Consider the following 18,796-nt stretch of genomic DNA (forward strand, 5'->3'; position numbering starts at 1 on the left):
ATCACCATTTTTAAATTCATCCTTTCTCTCGTTTTCCTTATGTTAAAATTCCCATCGTCTTGTATGCTCCTGGGAGAAGTTACATTCATTCTATCTCCTTCCACTCAACTTGTTTTTTTTCACAATTTTTATTTGTTCATTCTGTGTTTTTTGAATTTATATCAATCTATAGACTCTAAGGTGGCAGCAATATAAGTTGTTTAATCACTGCTTAATCCACCAAGATTTACTTTTTCTTGTGCAAAGTTGGAGTTGTATCACTTGCTCTCTCTTTTTGGCTGACCCCTTCTTCCAAATGGATGTCTCCTCTGGTTTTAAAGTGGTGACGAGCCTGCCGCCCCAGCGCTGTGATTAGTGAGCGTACTTCTTTTACAGCGTTCAGTGGGGAACTTGCTGGGGTGAGGCCTGCCATTGGCACACTGTATTATGCTGCTCGGGCTGGCAGGAACACAACAGCCCAGTGAGCGCTGACATGCAGAGCCTCTATGACAAGGGCCTCTGTCCTGCCTAAGAGGTGCAGAGTGCCGCTGTATCAGGAGATCAGCCTTGCTAAAAAGCTCCTAAAAGGCTTTTCCTTCCCTGTTTTGGCTCCTTGAGTGAGGAGAGTGGGATTCGCAACGTGATCCACCATTTTCCAGGGTGTTGGATGTCCTGAGAAAATGCCCCTGTACAATAGTGGCTGTGAGGGCAGAGGCTGTGGACAGCTGGTGCTGAGTTTTCCTTCGCGTCACAAGGGTTGTCGTTGTGTGATGTGAGCTGGAAGAGGTAGGGGGTGGGGGGGTCTGAGTGGACATCAGGGACCCTGTTGAAATTCCCACACTGCATTTAAGTTTTCACACCACTCTGCAGAGACCAGAAGATGCTTTAACACTGCAATGTCTTTTGTGTCACATTATGGAGCCCTTCTGACAATATACCAACATTTTCTTTCAAAATGGAAAATCACGACTAAGGCAGACGCTAGCTTTGACTTGAGTGTCTTTTCCACACATTTTGACATAACTCATATATGCATTTGTATTTTTTTTTTGTGCTGCACATTTTCTGTAATTTGTGAAAACGTCATGGTTTGGTTTGGACTCAAAAATGAAATCTGTAGGGCTCATTAGTTTTCGCTCGGGCTCGGACACAAAATTGCGTCCCAAGTCTTGTAGTGTAAAACATTTTCCCTTGCAGTCTGCCTTTACCATTACATTTCCCACACTACAGATATATAGTCATGTGAATAATCGGGCATCTATATGATACATCATGATCAATAGGTCTGAAAGATGATATGAATAAGGAACCTTTTGGAAGCATCTATCCGAAAAAAGTCCCAACCCTCCAGCAGCTGTAGGGATTTAGTAAGAATACTTGAGTAAAGCTGTTTCTATCTATGTTTCTTAATTGCCATTCGTGCCATTTATGTGCAGCGGGTAGTTTTGTTCTGTCCTGCCATGATGTGCAGTTGTATTTTCATAGTATTTAATATCTCCTAGCTTACCATCAAGCTTCTTGAAAGCCTGATATTGTGTGTGAACTGACTGGGCACCGTCATGATTCAGAGCATCTGTTTATATCATTAAGAAGTGACCGCAACAGGATCTGTGCGATGAGCGGGGCCAAAACCAAACTGCTTTTCATGAGACATGACCCGTCACCCGGCCATTAGGAGCAGGCTCCATGTCTGCGTTTGCAGTTGCTGCACTTTGAGGTTCTTGGGGTTGCCTCAGTGGTTCTGCATGGTCCTGTGCTCGCTAGGGAAGGCAGATTTCTAAATATTCCTTGTCGAGTAGGATGGCCAGTTTTAGGCCTGTACAGACCCAACGTTTCCCCTCTAGGCTAAAAGTGGGTAGGGTGACCTTGGCTGGATGACATGTCTCTTTATCCAGAGATGACGTGGTAAGTATCCTTCCATACATCCTCCATCCCATACGTTTCTGTCCCCCACCCTCTTACCAGCCGCACGCTGCCCGCCAGCTCATGGCTTTGTCCTGCTCTATTCGAGAGCCTGTGGTGGACTGGAGTGCAAATCTGTGGTCATTGCTTTGGAACATATTGTACATTTGACTTGCAGGAATAGAAGTTGGTTTATGTATTTTAAATTGAGTCAAAATGTAAAACTTTTTATTGCACATACTGTTGGTTAACTGTGAAAGTCTGAAGACTTGTAGAAGTTAGTGCACCTCACCTGCAGTGGCTTCTACTCTAGGGCTAAATGGAGATATCTTTTCCTTGACGATGATAGTTAGGAATGATGTACTATTTCAGGTTTGACATGAGTGGGGCTGTTGTTTGGTTTGGCTAGCCAGAGCTGTTCTAAGCCAAGCCAGCATCAGGGGAGCAATGCTGGCTGTGTCCACGGTGGAGGGATGTTTTCTTCTTCTCCTGCTCAGCGAGCTCTGTGACTGGTCCGCGTGAGGCCTTTTCACGTGGACTTTTAGCCGTTAAGCTTGGGGTCCATTGTGGCCACTGCGCCGGCAGCATGCCTCTCCTCATCCCCACCGATTGATCAGCACACCTGTTTTTCTTTCTCCTGAAGTGGAAAAGCAAACTGGGGCACTTTTTATTCCCCTTGCTTTCCAGGCCCCCGGGCGTACTCCTGGGGACATTCGGCCCTGCAAGTTTTATGTGGGAATGTTGGCAGGGAGAGATGGGCCATTTTACTCTATGGTGCTGTTTACGAAGGCGGTTGAGCAGTATGTCAACATTCCAAAAGTTGTTGTGGAGGGAACGACCCGAATAACTGCCCCTTAGTGTGTTCACGCCTACAAAAATAGACATGTCAACATATCTTCCCCCCCAGTTTTAGAGGGGACAACACCTTCCTTTTCAGGGGAACTGTTACTAGGGCTACTTTTTTTGGTCATAAATCATAATTATTAAGCTGGTAAAATATCATCTGCAGTTAACACTGAAGAATTACTCTGCTACACTGAGACTCTAACTGCATATGTTGCAGACATTATAGATTTATGTTTTAGCCATTAACGACAATTCCTGCTGAAACATGAGCTTTAATCTGTACTCCATCGTATTCTATTGCATTTTCAGTCATAACAATATGTTAAACAGTAGAGTTATATCTCTGTGTAAAACTGATTTGAGATGTGGTGAATTTTTTCCGTCTAATTACTGTAGTTGATGCTGTAGGAAACATTAACTACCTTTTATGGAGGAACTTTGACTGAGCTGTTAAAGTAGCACTTTACTTCCAGGTCATGATTTCAGTTGGCACATATCGCTAAGATAGCTTCGTTTGATTGCTATTATCTTTTTCTCTGGATACTATCAAAAGAGGAATCCAGGCCACCATAAATTAAAAGTTTCATGAAGTCCAGCAATTTTAAGTCCAACCATAATAAACTCCAGATGTCTGATGAGCTTGATATGCTGCTCAAGTCGGAGCCTTGTGGTGAATATAATGGGGATGAAAAATGCGTTGCTCGTAGCATCCTTCATGGATAAATAAATGCTCAGACTCATACTCATTCTTCATTGTGTCTGACTTTTGGTGGCAGTGTAAGTGAGTACCTCCCCCAGACCACCTACACTTTAATCACATGAGGCGGCTTTAGCTGCTCGGTGTCTGCTCTGCATGTATTCATTTATACGGAATAAATGCTAACTGGTGGAAAATAAAGGTGAGAAAGCGGATGACAATACCTCCATACAAAGGGTATTAGCAATCACGTTAGGTTTACATGCTCTAATGTAAAGAAAACGCATCACTTTCCTTATACTGTCCAGTGGTGCACCTCGTCTTTTCAACCTCTGTTTTAGTTCCTGTATATTCAAGGCCCCCGCACCAGTAAAGCCATGTTTGCCCTGTTGGCCAGTTTGCCCACTCTCGTGTGATTGCTGTTCCAGTGCAGGAAATATCGACCTCCACTCTTGCTTTACCTGGCTTTGTTAGGATGCCAGACTTACCACTAGACATGCATTATGCAAATGTAGGGTATTGTGATGTCCAATGACATAACAATACCCTGGAAGTATCTGTTGCATCACTTTACTGAAGACTTCAGGAGTTTTTAACTAGTTATGAAACTGTCCTATTTCGACATTGCTGGCCCTTTATGACTTACAACAGCAAGAAAATTGTGATTTTCTATCAACTATTCTCAATGTGTCGCCAGGACAGATAACCCGCGAGGTCTGAGCAACGATTTATGACCGTCAAGCATGATAACCCTATGTTTAGGTCGAGGGAGAGGAAACAGAAGAGGGGGGAGTAAGCCGGGCTACGTCCTAGGCTAGAGGCTAGGCTAAAGGCTAACCAATACAGACCAGCACTCCTGAGTCTGTTCCTTGCGAACTCCAAGTCTCTTACAAACAAGATGGATGAGATCAGAATGAGAACTGCGATGCATAACTTCATTGCTATGCATCCTGCAAACAGCTGTGTTATGGTGTGGTTTGATACTCCAGCCAACTTTAAGCCCCTATTTGTCGAGAGACTTGGTATTGTCTCAGGGGGGATGTTCCATTTAACCACAAGAGGAGGAGATTTCTTGACCTGTATAAATGCAATTAATAATGAATGCTTACGTTAACTCAGTTGTAATATTGTTAGAAGATTGTCTTTACTGACACAGGGTTCATAATATGTGTCCATATTTTTATGTGGATATTTTGATCATGACGAAAGCTGTTGAGGCCCATCACCATTGGTTTTTCCTTTAATTTGTCACCCTGCGTGTAAACGCTTTGGTGTTACAGGAAAGCTCCTTAGGCACTTATACTGACTTAAGACTGGAAACTGAAAATTAATGTCCCACAGGCATAAAGTAAAACAACTAAATGTAGATCTGTTTATAACCAACAGTGGCAACAGTGCACAGACATACTGCAGTGCTCACAGTCGTCCCTCTGCTGTTCATTTGGCCTCTAATCTTGTACATATGGTTTATATCTGGAGCGGTCTGATGGTGTGTGGCCGTCGTGAGCGAATGGAGAAGAGGGGGTATCAACACTGGCATCATGGAGATCTGTCACTTTATTGAATGCTGCACTGTATAAGCCTGTTCCACGAATTATAGAGGATTGAGAAGATTGAGCTAGACTTTTAAAGCTTACTTTATGTTCCATGAAGAAGTGTACATCTTTTTGGAAAACGGTAAGATGCCTTAAAGCTGGGGTTGGTAATCCCGGAAAAGTTACACTTTGAAAAAAAATGCTACCTTTACATTCCTACCCCTCCCATTGGCCGGCTTGTTAAAGCTCATTCGCACAAAACATGAACGGACACTGACTGACAACTGCTAGAGGCTGAGTTTTCCAGGACTTGCTCACTAACTTCTGACAATCCTCCTTTGCTTCAGTGGTGTATGTCTCCCAGACTCAAGGCTCCGCTCATGTGCAGTGAAAGTACAGGCAGCACGCAGGCAGGTCGGTTAGTGACAGACAGGTTCACTGACCAATCATTTCATCCGATCCAAATGAAATGATTGGTCTTGTTTTACAGTCCCCCAAGGGCCACAGACTTCAGCTTTTTTTCTTTTCTTTACAGAAGACTTTATTGATGGCTATGAATAGGATTTGAACTTTTTACCTTTTGAAAAGGTAAAAAAGTGTTTCAGAAACAAATGACCAACCCTATAAACTTAAAACAAGATGCAGCTGTTGTATATTAAATGCTGTGCTTGAAAATACCGCGAGAGGATCACTTAAAGCAAGGTCTATAGGAGATGTAGTCAGTCTGCAGCCATCATTTGGATATATTCACTCTTTTCCCAGGGAATAATTCATGAATCTTGATTAAATAAATCAGGCACTTTTAGTTGAACTGATATGAGTGAGTGCAATGTGGTGCAGCTCAATTGAATTGAATTAGGGCCTTGGAGGAGGTATGTGCTCTACTGCGTGCCATTCTACAGTATTTGTAGTCTGAGACCGTCAGTAAAACGGCTGCATTGGGATGAGGCCATAGAAAAAAGTAAATAAAGTTAATGACATGAATTTTGATATAAAACTATGCCCCTTGATTACCCATAGATTCTCTTATTTTATTACAGAATGTGGAAACAATAATGAACCATCGCTCAGACATAATTACAAGGCAGGCACCAGCGGTGACAGTGGATAACGAGCATGTTGGCCTCAGGTCTTTGCTCAGGACCTCCACCAGTGCACACGGCTGTACACAGCCCTGATTATTACCCAGCCCAGCATGTCTGGTGTCCCCTCCCTCGTTTTAGTTCAGCAGTCATGTCTGTGGTCGAGACAGTGAATAAGCAGTAATAGCACTTTCTCACTGCAGCACCAAGCCTCTCTAAACAAAAGCTCCTCCAGGCATCACTCATGTGCGATCCTGGCCCGTGCCCTGTAATTGAAGCTGCAGGGTGGTGGTGATGATGATGATGATGCAGAGTGGCCTGCTTGGAGCCAGACTGTAGGCTCCTCCATTGGCAATGTCCCCAACATCTCCCACGGGCCTTGATTTAAAACAGCTGCCCTCAATGCTCTTCGCCATTTCCTGTTTGTTTGCGTCTTTAAGCGACCAATCATATAAGTCTTTTTAGTGTTTAAGTGATTATGTTGCATATTTTCACTATTCATCCTGTTTTTTTTTCATTTCTTCAGCGTAAGCCGGTCACTTAGTCTTTGTCAAAAGTGTGCGATGACAGAAACCATGCAGCATTAGCAAAGAATCCCTAAACCTACTAAATAAGCTTCATTACTGTTATTGTTTGTAGGTCATATATAGGTTTGAATGATTTACTGACCTGGTGTTATTTTTCATAGATTGCATGTTGGCTATTTCAGAGGCAATATACACAAGCATCAGACTTTGTTTACAATCCTTCAATAAAAGCTTTGTAATCAGCTGAATATAAAGCATCAGATTATCAAAATTATCTGCAGGACAGATATTATTGCTGACGGAACCGTTTCGGCCTGTGGGCCGCTAGTTTAACTTTATGGATGCAGAAGATTACATGTTCAACTTGGTCCGCAGACTGTCTGTGAAGCCCCGCCCTCACTGATGGCCTCTGTTTGCCTGTTTAGATTGTATTAATATTGAACATATCGTTAATTCTACATTGAATTTCCTTGGGCCCCTAACAATACACATGTCAAGTGTGAAGCTGAAAAGATCGTTCAAGATATGTTTTCCACATACAGACAGACAGAGATTTTAGGAATAAGTCGATAGATGTTGCTTTGCTGTGATTGTTTCACAGAAAGCAACGAAATCCAGTTCACAGCTCAAACAAAAACACAAACACAGAAATGTGGAAAACACAAAACTTTTCTAATTGGATCAGAAAACCGTGAAGTAACTAGGGGTTTCAGGACATCTTACTTGTGTTTGAGTGTTTGGTCTCACACATTCTGCTCAGTACAAAACTTCATTGACAGCCTTTTAAGTCAGATATGTTATTGTATATGCAAGTCAAGGCCAGCACAACATCCAGGATCATTAGGGAAAGTCACTGGTATGTTGCCTATAAACTCCTGATTACAGTTCAGTGCGGCTTTAATCAGAGTTTCCTCCTTTAGCCGGCCACAGGAACCAGGAAGAATTGGCTGCAGATTTTTCTCCAGTGGTCTCTCCCATCTCTGAGTCACGCTCCCGTCCAAGACAAAATAACAGGCTTTCCTCTGCTCGCCTTTGCCCCTCCCTGAGTTTGTTGGTGCATGAGACATAGGGGCATTGTTGGCACTACCATGGTGCAGTTTACCAAACACATTGCAGCTCGGAGATCAAGCGTGCGTAATGGTTTAATGGCTCACAATGGAACAGTGATGATTTTAGAACAAAGATGTTTCAGACGCAGTATAAGGCCGCTGCCAGCCGTGCCATGGTTACAGCTATAAAAATCTGGCACTGGACATTGCGGCATGGATGATGGTGATGGGAGAACCGCTCAAGTTTTTTCAACTTTCTAAGGTCAAGCTCAATCACAGCCACATTCTCCCAGTGGAGCGCGTGTTTTTTTTTCTCTCTTCTTCCTTTTTGTTTTTCTTTACTTCATTGCATTCCTCTTGAGTCTCATAGATTAGAGTTGCGTTTTTATCTGTAAACTCTCCGCTGTTGGAGAGCCTGAAGATCCACACTCAGTAGCCAGACACTTATATAACATAGGTATGGTTTGCATTAGTTTGGATTCATACACACATACTGGGCAGCTTCCCTAGGTCTTCCCGATACGAATCCCTAAAGCATATATCTCTTTCAGGTATATGCCCTTGAGATTGTTTCGCAGCAGGAGAGGACTCAGTTGTTCTCTTGTATTGTGATGGTATGGAATAAATGATCTTCTGAGCCTGCTGTTATTATGCTGGGTTTATCCTGGGAGGAATCATAGGGAGACGCACCAGTGATCATTTCTGGTAAAGGCTTCCTGGCACGCACCACTAATCTGCCCACTCGCTAAGGAAAAAGAAGAGGAAAATTGGACTCAATTGAGAACAGAGACATTGTTCAAAGAGTTGCTGAATTGGAAGCGGGTGCTGGCATTGGACGCACAAATCTTTGACTCCCATCGGTGCCACTGTGTCAGCATCGAGCTCCAGCTCAGTCTCAGACGTGTACCGGTTCGAAAAACCCGGGCTGAGGCATTTTTTCCTTGGATGGAACCTGTGTAAACCTGATGCCAGCTGCTGACGGTTAGAGAGAGAAACTCAGTGAGCTTATTTTCAAAGCTGTACTGTGGAGTTATCTGGGGGTTGTTTGCACTCTTGAGTTTTCCTGGACTATGCACAGACCCAACAGACCGTAATGGCTCTGTTTCCTTAGCAAACTGGAAATTATGAAACTGTTTTGAAACTTGTTTAAAACATGTTTCTTTTTCTTTTTTTCCAAATCATGTTATTGTGTCATTGCAGCAGTGCATGAGCCTGCTGTGATCAGTAAGCGGTCAGTATCAGAGGTGCACATGGTCGATGCCAGTCAGTGATGTATATAAATCTGTTGGTATTCCTGACACTACAAGTGCCGGGTTTGAGTCATGAACTGTGCACACACTGTGCGTGGGTGTTAACTGTGATCATGTTCCCAAGGTCAATTTCACATGTGGATCAATCAAGCTCTTTTATGGCGATTAAAGTTCAACAGCTTTAAACCTTTGCACTTAATGTCACAGTCTTCTCCTATCTTGGTTTCAGCTACAATTAAAATATCTTTGGCACATCTACTGAGTCTATGAATGGATTGTGTACAGTAGGTATGTAGCGCCCTCTTCTGGCAACAGTTGAATATTCACTTTGCCCCTTTTGGAAGGTCTTTTCTCATCCCACGATGAGGCAGCGACACAGTTTATGTTTTATGACCATGAATAATTGTGAGATTTGCTCTGCATCTGGAACCTATTGAAGTACATGCTGGCACTGTCGTTTCCCATCAAACCAATACTGGAATTGGTGCCAAACATCTGTTGCCACACAATCCATCTTCTATCAGCTGAGGGAACTGAAGTGTAGCTCTGATTATAAATGGTAATCAAGATAAAAATGTAATAGAGGTTCCCCTCATTGTGGGTGGATACTGTTTATATTTGAACCAATATGGCACAAGGACCTTCAATTCAGTATGTTTTTTTTTCTGTGGGTATTTAACTCTACTTTCTGTTGGTGTTATATAAAATGCTAAGCTAACCAACACAGGGGCGGAAAGTCCAGTTATATTATAGTTGAGGTTGACTGCAGGGGTTTTATTGCAATATCCACCAAGAGCAAGAAATCCACGGACGAGCCCTGCATCAAACCAAAAAGGAAACATCACATAGTGCAAAATCCTTCAACCAATGAGGAAATACCCAAACTGGGCCCCAAGATGTCATGGACACACGCCCATGGATGATCAGCCTGTGGTGGGCCTGCCTCAGCAGAGGCTGTGTTATGATTAAAAGGCCCAAACCCCTGATGATGCTAAGGTACACATGACGATCTGTCCCTGACATCTGCTGGTGGTTGGCAACTTATCATCAAACGAGTGCAGAAGACCTTCAAACGTTAAAGGGACATTCAGCATCTTGTTCTGTTTTTAAAACCAACATCAACTTAAGCCAACTGGTTAATTAATTAGCAGCTTTTAGTGGTACAGTATTTTTGTCCGACCAGGTATTTCTTCAGCTTGGACATGTTGCCCTGACCAGTTTTGCATCATGGATCACAAACACTGCAGCGAGTGTTTGTTTTTTGTAACCACACGTGTGATCGCTTTCGCCTCGCTATAGGCCTGACTCACTGTGAAGTCTTGTTTAATGATTCTTCCTGGTTTTATTGCTGGTTGAAAAACGGCTTTCTGGTTCCCATTGATCTAGAGTTTGGACTGATGTTATACTTGTGCTCTCTTTCTTTTTGGCACTGTTTAATATCAGTTACAACAATTATAGCTACAGTTGAATGCTGGACTCTTACGTCAGTATCGCAGAGTACTGACTCATGTTAAATCAAACGGAGTCATGCAACAGAAACTTTGAGAACACACAACATGAAATACTGTACAATCAAACAGTGACTGTTGTTTGTTCTGCTTGTGAAAGTGCTCCAGTGTTCTGTATGTGGTCTCTCTCCTTCTGGAATTCATTTTAATTACTGATACATCTCTCAGGTTTGATCTTGACTGAATATATCCAACATAACTGTGTCAGACTTTGTTTTATTCCAGGTTGTCACACAGTACCATCTCCTCAGATTTAAAGCATTCTCACATAGTGACACTGCATTTGTCCAGAGCCAGTGTATGTGATTAGTGGAGACATTTTCTGCTGAATTCCTGCATCTGCACTCAACATAACTCCCTTTGTGTCTCTTGTGCAGTATCATTCCATCATGCTCTAAGCACTTGCCCAAGTATCTTAATAGATTCCTCAGCTCACAATGTGAAGTTGGTTTCAGCTGCTGCGAGACGTTTCACGCTCAATTACTTTCTGTTTCTTCTTTGTGTCGTCTCTCTTCCTCCACAGGAGTTCTCCCCCACAGACTACAGAAAGAACTCCATGTCCAGCAGAACCCCGACACCACCAGGACGCTACTCTCCCCACAGTCCCACTGATCGGGATGTACCCATGTCTCCCCGACGCAGGTAAACAGCAGGCGCATCACAAACAGCAGCATTGTATTAAAACATGTTAAGACACCATATTCCCAGAAATATATATACAGTTGTCCAAATATAATTAGGAAACAATCAATCTATGTGAAATTGGTTGGTTGGACATTTTCCCATAAATATTCCAGAAGATACACCACTGTCTCTTAGTGTCACTCCACCCCATGTTTTATACTGACCTTTTGTGTATTAAAGTAACTTTTTAACTAATATCGAACTGTTTACAATTATTCCCAATCCAAATCTAGTTCCTCTCCAAAGACAGGAGAGTAAAACAGCATCCACACTCCGGGCAGACAGTCTGCACCAATTATAGGCCAGCAGTGGTTACTCCCACCTAACTACATTGGCAATCAGTACAGCACGTACCTCCCCCGAGACCCAGCAGTCACATTATATTCAATCAAACTGCACCAAAGTTCACACACTTCTAGATATCAATGCCCTAAATGTGCCACATTTAAAACAAATTCTTGTCCTAAACGATGTCCTTCAAAGTTTTGTTATAATCCGTCCAGCAGTTTTTGTGTAATCTTGCTTACATACCAATAATCAAACAGACAGGGATGAAAACATGAATCGGTCTAAAAACAAACAGATATAATTCACATTTATTTTCATTCAAATGAATAATGCTTGGGTATCAAATAAATCTCTGTTAAGACTTTTGACTCTTTTGTTATAAGTATTAATTGATTGTATTTTATCAGATGCAAAAACATCAGCTATATATTAGCCATCAGAAGTCAAGCTCTGTAAATATCAGCATTAGCATTTGTCTTTGAAAAAATCTGCACTAATCCTAGGAACGCTGAACTTCCTTCGTTGTCCAAGTTGGGACAGTTTTGATATGAGATAATCAACCTAAACATGCCAGAAGTTATATCTGCTGCATGTCTATTATATTGAATGATAAATGCTTGTTGTAGTGTTTATAATAGTTCTTTATTTTCCATACTTGAAATGTATCTGTGAGGCCAGTCACTGCTAGAAACTTTCTGTTGTATATTTGTAATTGTTCCTTCCTTTCAAAGGTCTGTATGGAAAGGCAGAGTTAAGGTGTGAATGGGCCGAGGAGTCTGTTAGTCACATTGTGAATTCACTGCTGTGCTGCAGCTGACCCCTGGTGCTCTAAGCTGTTTGCAGCTGCACTCTGAGTTGACGTCTGCGTTTGACTTTTAGCCTTTGTGAAACTTTATATAGTGTTCACCACCTGCACTTCAGTTTGCTCTTTCTTGCTTCCCCCACTCTGAGGTGATGAAGCCCTAATTTGTCTCATTTAGTTTTGTGCAGGTGCTGAAAACGATCTGGATTCACTCAGAATCACCAGTGTATTTCTGTCTCAGCAGAAATGAACATCTTTATCTAGTCTTTCTCATAATCCATTGTGTCCACTCTCTCTCTGCTGGAGAGCCTGGTGCCTGTGTTTTCACAGAGCGCCATGGTTGACTTTGGCCCCACTTCCCTCCTGGGTAGCCACATCTAGTGATATGAATTTTCAGCAAATGCAGTCATAGCCAAACACCCCACATTGCCAAAAAGTCAGATTTTTTTTTTCCCCCTATCCCCCCTGATTGGCCTCCAGTCTGGAGCCCCCAGCCTGCACAGCAAGCCTCTCCCTGCTCCTCCCCAGCCAATCACAGACTCAGTGACACCCATTCACCCACCCCTTTATGTCGCATGGCCAATGACTTTGAGCCCTGGGGCACACCTTTCAGTCAGAACCTTGTTTTTCTGTCTTGTCTGGTTTAGATAGAGGTGTGTGTTCAGCATCTGAGTGTGTGTGCTTGTTTAGTTTGTTTCTCTGTGTGCTCTGAGTATCTGCAGCAGTGTGTGAAACAATAGGACCGGTTCAGTGAGCTGAAGCTGAGCTGCCTCTTTGTCTTTGATCGGTTTAAGGTGAGTTTGGGATATCCAGTTTAGCCATTGTGATATCTTTCCTCAGATAACTGTGTTTTTGGTTTGGATGTTGAACTGTGAATCATTCGCATTCAGAAATGTGGTCGGAATTTAGCCCTGTGATCTTGCATATGTTTTGGCTACACGCATTTTGAATCTCTGCTATGACTAGATTGTTATCATTGCTCCGCTTTGCCAAGTCTGGGCATGGAAACCAGCAGCACATGAGTCTCAGATGCAGACATTGTGTAAATGTGAGACTATTTGAAAGAGCCATTCCCAGATTAAAAAGCTAGACTGAAGTTCTCTGATACTTTGTGAACTCTGTGCATGAATCTGTGCACGCAGCTGCTCGTCTAGTTGTGTGTGGTTCTCTCTCTGACCATCATCTATTTGTTTCCCATTTGACCTAGACTTTCCATGTTGTTTTGAGATTGCATGTCAGATGAGCTGGTGAGCGAAGCATAAAGGGGAAATGGCTTGCTAAGGGTGGAGCTGAGCATGAGGAGAAGTTTGAGCGTGTGTTTTTGGAGGTCTGTTTTCAATTTGAACCACGTTCAGTGATGCAGAGGAAAAGGCCTGAACATTTGTTTTGGGCACATATTTGTTGTCTCATGTTTTTGTCATCTCCAGTTTCATTCACATTTTCTCATGTGAGGAAACGATGAAAGAACAAAATGCAGATTTTCAGCTTTAACAAAGACTCACTGCTGGACTTTTCAATCACAGTCCCCCAGTGTAAGAACAATGCAGCTGGACAGTGATTCTAAACCTAAGACCAAAGCAGACAGGGAGTTTTTCTTTTACTGGTCAAATGGTTTAATGGTTGTGAGCTGAGTCATACTAAGCACGTGTTTGACAGATTGAAGACAAGCGAAAAAGGGAATATTACTTCTTTTCAGAACTGTCGGAGCACAACAAGGGAGGACGCCAAGGATTTGCAGAGTAAATACCACTGTGCACAATGGGTTTGAAACTGAACATGTGAATCAACTTTATCAGTGTTCACTGGACAAATTTTACTCTTACTCACAATCATTGTTTTACTGCAGATACAATATTCAGGAGTGCAGAGCAAATTATAATACTAATCTGAATTTATATAGCATCTCAAGGTGCTTTACAACAATAGCTTTACATAAAAGGACATGAAGACATTGAACATATTAAACCATTAGACAATTGAAAGTGAAATGTGAGATGAGACAAGAGTCTAAAGGAAGCAAAAAATTATATAAGTCAATTTAAAGCCTCATAGAGTAGTGATGGTAAAATATGTTACAATCTATATGTTAAATCACAGCAACTGTTGACACTGGTGAAGTTGAGGTCATTGTCTCTGAGCAGATTCTCCACAGCGCAGGTGTCAGTTGAACAGTAAATATTTGGGCAAATTCTTTGAGAGTGACAGCAGGTGAGACAGTCAGTCAGGCTAAATCAACTGACTCTTCCCGACATGTTTGCTACAGGCGGAAAGCATCAAACCACACCTGGCCCAGTTAGCCAACCGGTTCCTGCTGACAGCAAACACCCAGCAGCACCGTGCACACTAATACCTGACACAAGAACACACTTTGTGTCTTTGTGCTTCTTGTAACTTACAAATGCATCTGCCAGTCCAGACCCATGCGTCTCCTCAGCAGGGGGCGGGGAGGGACTGGTATTCAGCCTAACATTAGGAAGCAGTAAAGGGAAACCGCTTTTCCACCACAGCAGGGTTAAAGAATTTACTTGAAAAGTGAGCCACTGATCTTTTGTGCTAATTGTTTAATGACCTGACACCATGTACAACCCCTTCGGTAAAAGTTTCCTCTCCTTCCCCCTCCTGGCTGAAAACAAGACGCAAAGTTACAAGTTTTTATGTTGTTCCTTGACTTTTTCTTAGATTTTTAATTAAAGCTTTGAAGCTCGTGTCTGTCATTTTCTGTAAGGACTTAGGATTTTCTGCTTACATAATCATAGCTTCTTAAAAGATTTAACTCCTAGTTTATGCATTAGAAAAATAACACATGCAATAACTTCCATTGTCAGTCTTATGTCCTTTTGTTTTAACCTTGGGGCTGTTTTCTGAGTCACAACATATTCTGTAAGGTGATCGGAGGTCGATCCTGCAGAGCCTGTGATTGGTGTTTGGCCTCTTGCCTGTGGTGCGCAATCTAGACTTGATGTTTGGAGGTCAAAGTCTCAAAGCCAGCTGCTGCCCCCATCCCTCATTTCCTCTGGATTCACTTAAACCACACTCACCAGAGTTCACAAAGAGTTTGGCCCACAGTTTGAATTCAGAGAATATTATATCTCACGTTTTTCCCTCTTTTTCTTTCCACAGCAGTTCGAGCTCTGACTTTACCATGCAGAGGTTCGACAAGGACTCAGAGGTGTACAAGATGATCCAGGAGAATAGGGAGTCGCAGACGGAACCTCGTCAGTCCAACACCTTTAAAATGCTGCAGGAGGTCCTGGAGGCTGATGAGAAAGGTTAGCACTATGTGCACAATGGGGTCCGGAATTTGTCTGAAATTTGCCTTTCACATGTGAAGAATGCAGCAGGAGGTTAAGACACATTCAACAGAAAAAATCTCCACAAAACGTTAAGGCGGGATGGAGAAGGAGGAATAACATGTATTAATTCCGCCACTGAGAACACATGTTTGATTACAGGACACTGAAACCAGTGTCGACCCTTTTTACCAAAAGCTCTTAAATCTCTTTATCTAAGTTTACATCTTCATATACGTCTTCCACGTGTATGGCTTCTCCTTTTATCCTGTATTCTTCTAGTTTTTCTTCAGTTTTGCGTCTGTGATATGTTTGAAACTTCATCAACTTGCCCGTTCACTCGTGTTGAATCCTCCAGATAATATATATAGAGTTTTGTGGGCTAGCAGAAAAACTCTAGAATGTCCACAGCAACTGACTCGGACATTTGCATTCCCACAAACAGCCCCTACAGATCATTTCATAAATCAAAATTTAATGTTCATTCTGTTCCAAAAAATCTATTTGTTGGAAAATTGTAGTTACATGAAACCTTTTAGATGGAGCATCAAAAGCAATCAGACTACAGACATGTAACAGATTCCTATCAGCGGTTGCTTTCAGAATTTGTCTGTGTCAAATGCAACATAATTCACATCACCTCCTGCAGTTGTTTGCTGGCTGCATGTCCATCTTGAAATCATCTGTCAAATGTGTATCACGCAGACCAAGTGAGTGCGAGTAACAGAATAGTGACTTCCATATGGTCTTCACCTGGGCTGGATCTGGAGAGAACAGCTCTCCAGTGTACAGTTCATAATCTGAGCAGCATATCTCGGAATTCCTCTGTTCTCCTTTCACCTCTTTGCTTTGATAGATGTCAGAGCAAATAAATCTAGATAGGTCTTACATTCTTTCCTGATGCAATAATGTCCAGTGTGTGGAAACCTATTTCATGAAGCGTGTCCAATGGGTGATGACTAGTGGGAAACGCAAACACGCTCCACTGGCAGAGAGCAGTGGAGACAAGCGGTGTTGATGTGATGAGACACGCAAACCTATCAAAACATCTTTGTGAGCAGCGTGTGTGTGTGTTTGTCTGTGTGTAACTTCAGAGGCGGCCCTGCGGTTCCCCGGGAAACTTTCGCCCAACGTCCCCAAACCGAATACATCAGTGGGAGGAGTCAGCAAATATCATACCTGTGAGAAGTGTGGCACCAGCATTGTGTGAGTCCACTGTCACATGATTTTACACGCTCACTGTCATAAGTATTATACTGCAGTAATTACATGGATCATTTTCTTTTCAGTAAAAGATGCTGCAGATATTAAGTGTGCGTGTTTGTTTTATTATTATTATTATTATAAATGTTTTGTCTGTATTGTCTGTAATCATGATGCAGATAAGTTGTCTCCTTCACTTCTTGTTACAGGCAAAACTGCATCATGTTACTACATTGACAAAACATTTGTTTATAAAAATGATTCAAGTGGAACATGAACATGTTTTTTGCGGTGGTGTCAAAGACCCTGTTCAGACCTGCTATTAACATCTGTCCCAAGAGATGCGAACACAAGTGGACAGTGTTAATTGGTATTAAAATGCTTCCTGTGAACTTTCTTGATCATATCTCACTTCCCCGTTTCGCGAGTAAACGTGTGTTTTGATTTTGGGAAGACCAAATTATGTTATTATTACCCAGTCTGAGTTTGATGTATCCGTTGTAAATGTTTACTCTCTCCAAGACACAGAATCAGGAGGGGAGCTGCATATGTCTTGCAGCTGTGCGATGAAGAAAGATTTTAGTCAGTTTAAGAAAAGTATCATTATCATTATATGTTGGTCTGTGTTGATACAATAAAATCCACGTATGGACAGTGAGAAGACTCAAAGTAGGTCAGCTCAGGAGGCGGTCCTTCACATGTGGCTCCGGAAGCATTTGAGTTCTCACAGCGAGAAGAATGAGACAACCTCTTAATGTGTTTTAAGTGATCTGATGCATTCAGACCTGAATGTGGTGCCGACCACTTGTGATTCGGATCACTCATGACAGATATTAGTAGCAGGTCTGCTCAAGGTTTGTTTTCCTTTAAAAGTTAGACTATGTCTGTCTGTTCTAATCTCTCCAGCTCTTTAGTTGATTCACTTTGGAAATCAATTTACTCTGTTATCACATCGACTCCAAAGTCTCTGACTGCCTTCATCTTTCCACAGCTCACAGGCCGTGCGTATCCTGGACGACCGCTACCGCCACACAGAGTGCTACGCCTGCGCAGACTGCGGTCTTAACCTCAAGATGAGAGGTCATTTTTGGGCTGGAGATGTGATGTACTGTGAGAAGCATGCCAAAGAGAGGTATCAAGGCCCAGGTACTTCCCCCCAAGCCACCTTGTCCCCTCGCCAATGAAAGCGCCACGCCACATCTGTCCCTCTTGGGACGCAGAGTGCTGCTTGTCTGCCTGAAGAACCACCTCATCTGACTCAGTTATAGACCTTGGCATGGAGCACGGAGGTGGACACTGGTCAGTGACATGGCCGAGGATGATCTTTTCTGATCCCATTTAACTATATTTTGCAATATTATGATTCACATTCTTGCCTTTGGTATAATTGTATCTGAATTTGCGGCTTTGTTTTTCACAAGATGCAGCCTCCACAGTCTTTATATATAATCTTAGCTCTAATGATGCACAGCTTCCATGGACTCAGGCCACATCACGTTCTACGGCCAGTTTTACATTACACCAACAATTTAGACAAACTTGGCAGGACTGTCTCTCCGACTCTGACGATCTGGATAATCAATTGAATCTTCTGCTGAACACAAAGGGACCAAAAATCTCACCTACACTGCATTAGTGTACAGTATGAACAAATGCAGTGTGTATACACAGTGCTCTGTGTGGGTGTGTATGGTTGCATGCTTTCACGTGCAGGAGTGTGGTGGCTTCTGCATGCCTTAGCTGCATCTGTGTGTGTGTGTGTGGGTGTGCGTGTGTGTGTGGGTGGGTGTGTGCATGCATGAGCGAGGGGAAGGGGGGGGGTGAGCACGTAATAACAGACACAAAAGAGTTGAGTTAAAGTTTAATTTCTTCTGTATTTCTTTTGTAAACAGAATATGGGTTAAAAAAAAGGAGAAAAAAACATTTGCTTATGTTTTGATGCTTATGAGGGAGATTTATTCAATACAAAATATTTTTGATGTTTTTGTGATTGAACTGTATTCTATAATATAAACCATTTAAAATGCATTCTGTATGCACAGGCCATTTAGTGTGAAAAGATTTGATGACGATAATGCATTCACAGCAGTACTCAGAAATACACTTTAATGTTCGCATTTCATGTGGCACTTAATAAAATCGCACAACCTGAAA

At 42.4% G+C, this 18,796-nt stretch overlaps 1 protein-coding gene across 1 annotated transcript in view; it reads left to right on the forward strand.

Moving 5' to 3' along the window:
- pdlim2 (PDZ and LIM domain 2 (mystique)) overlaps positions 1-18,796 on the forward strand; it is a 37,398-nt gene extending 18,602 nt beyond the window's left edge. The window contains exons 7-10 of the mRNA XM_061071425.1: positions 10,899-11,017; positions 15,270-15,418; positions 16,534-16,645; positions 17,634-18,796. Of these exons, the coding sequence (XP_060927408.1) occupies positions 10,899-11,017; positions 15,270-15,418; positions 16,534-16,645; positions 17,634-17,826 (573 nt within the window). The 3' untranslated portion in view covers positions 17,827-18,796. The remainder of the gene's footprint in view (positions 1-10,898; positions 11,018-15,269; positions 15,419-16,533; positions 16,646-17,633) is intronic.

The sequence above is a fragment of the Limanda limanda genome, chromosome 5, assembly GCF_963576545.1.
Source record: "Limanda limanda chromosome 5, fLimLim1.1, whole genome shotgun sequence".
NCBI lineage: Eukaryota > Metazoa > Chordata > Actinopteri > Pleuronectiformes > Pleuronectidae > Limanda > Limanda limanda.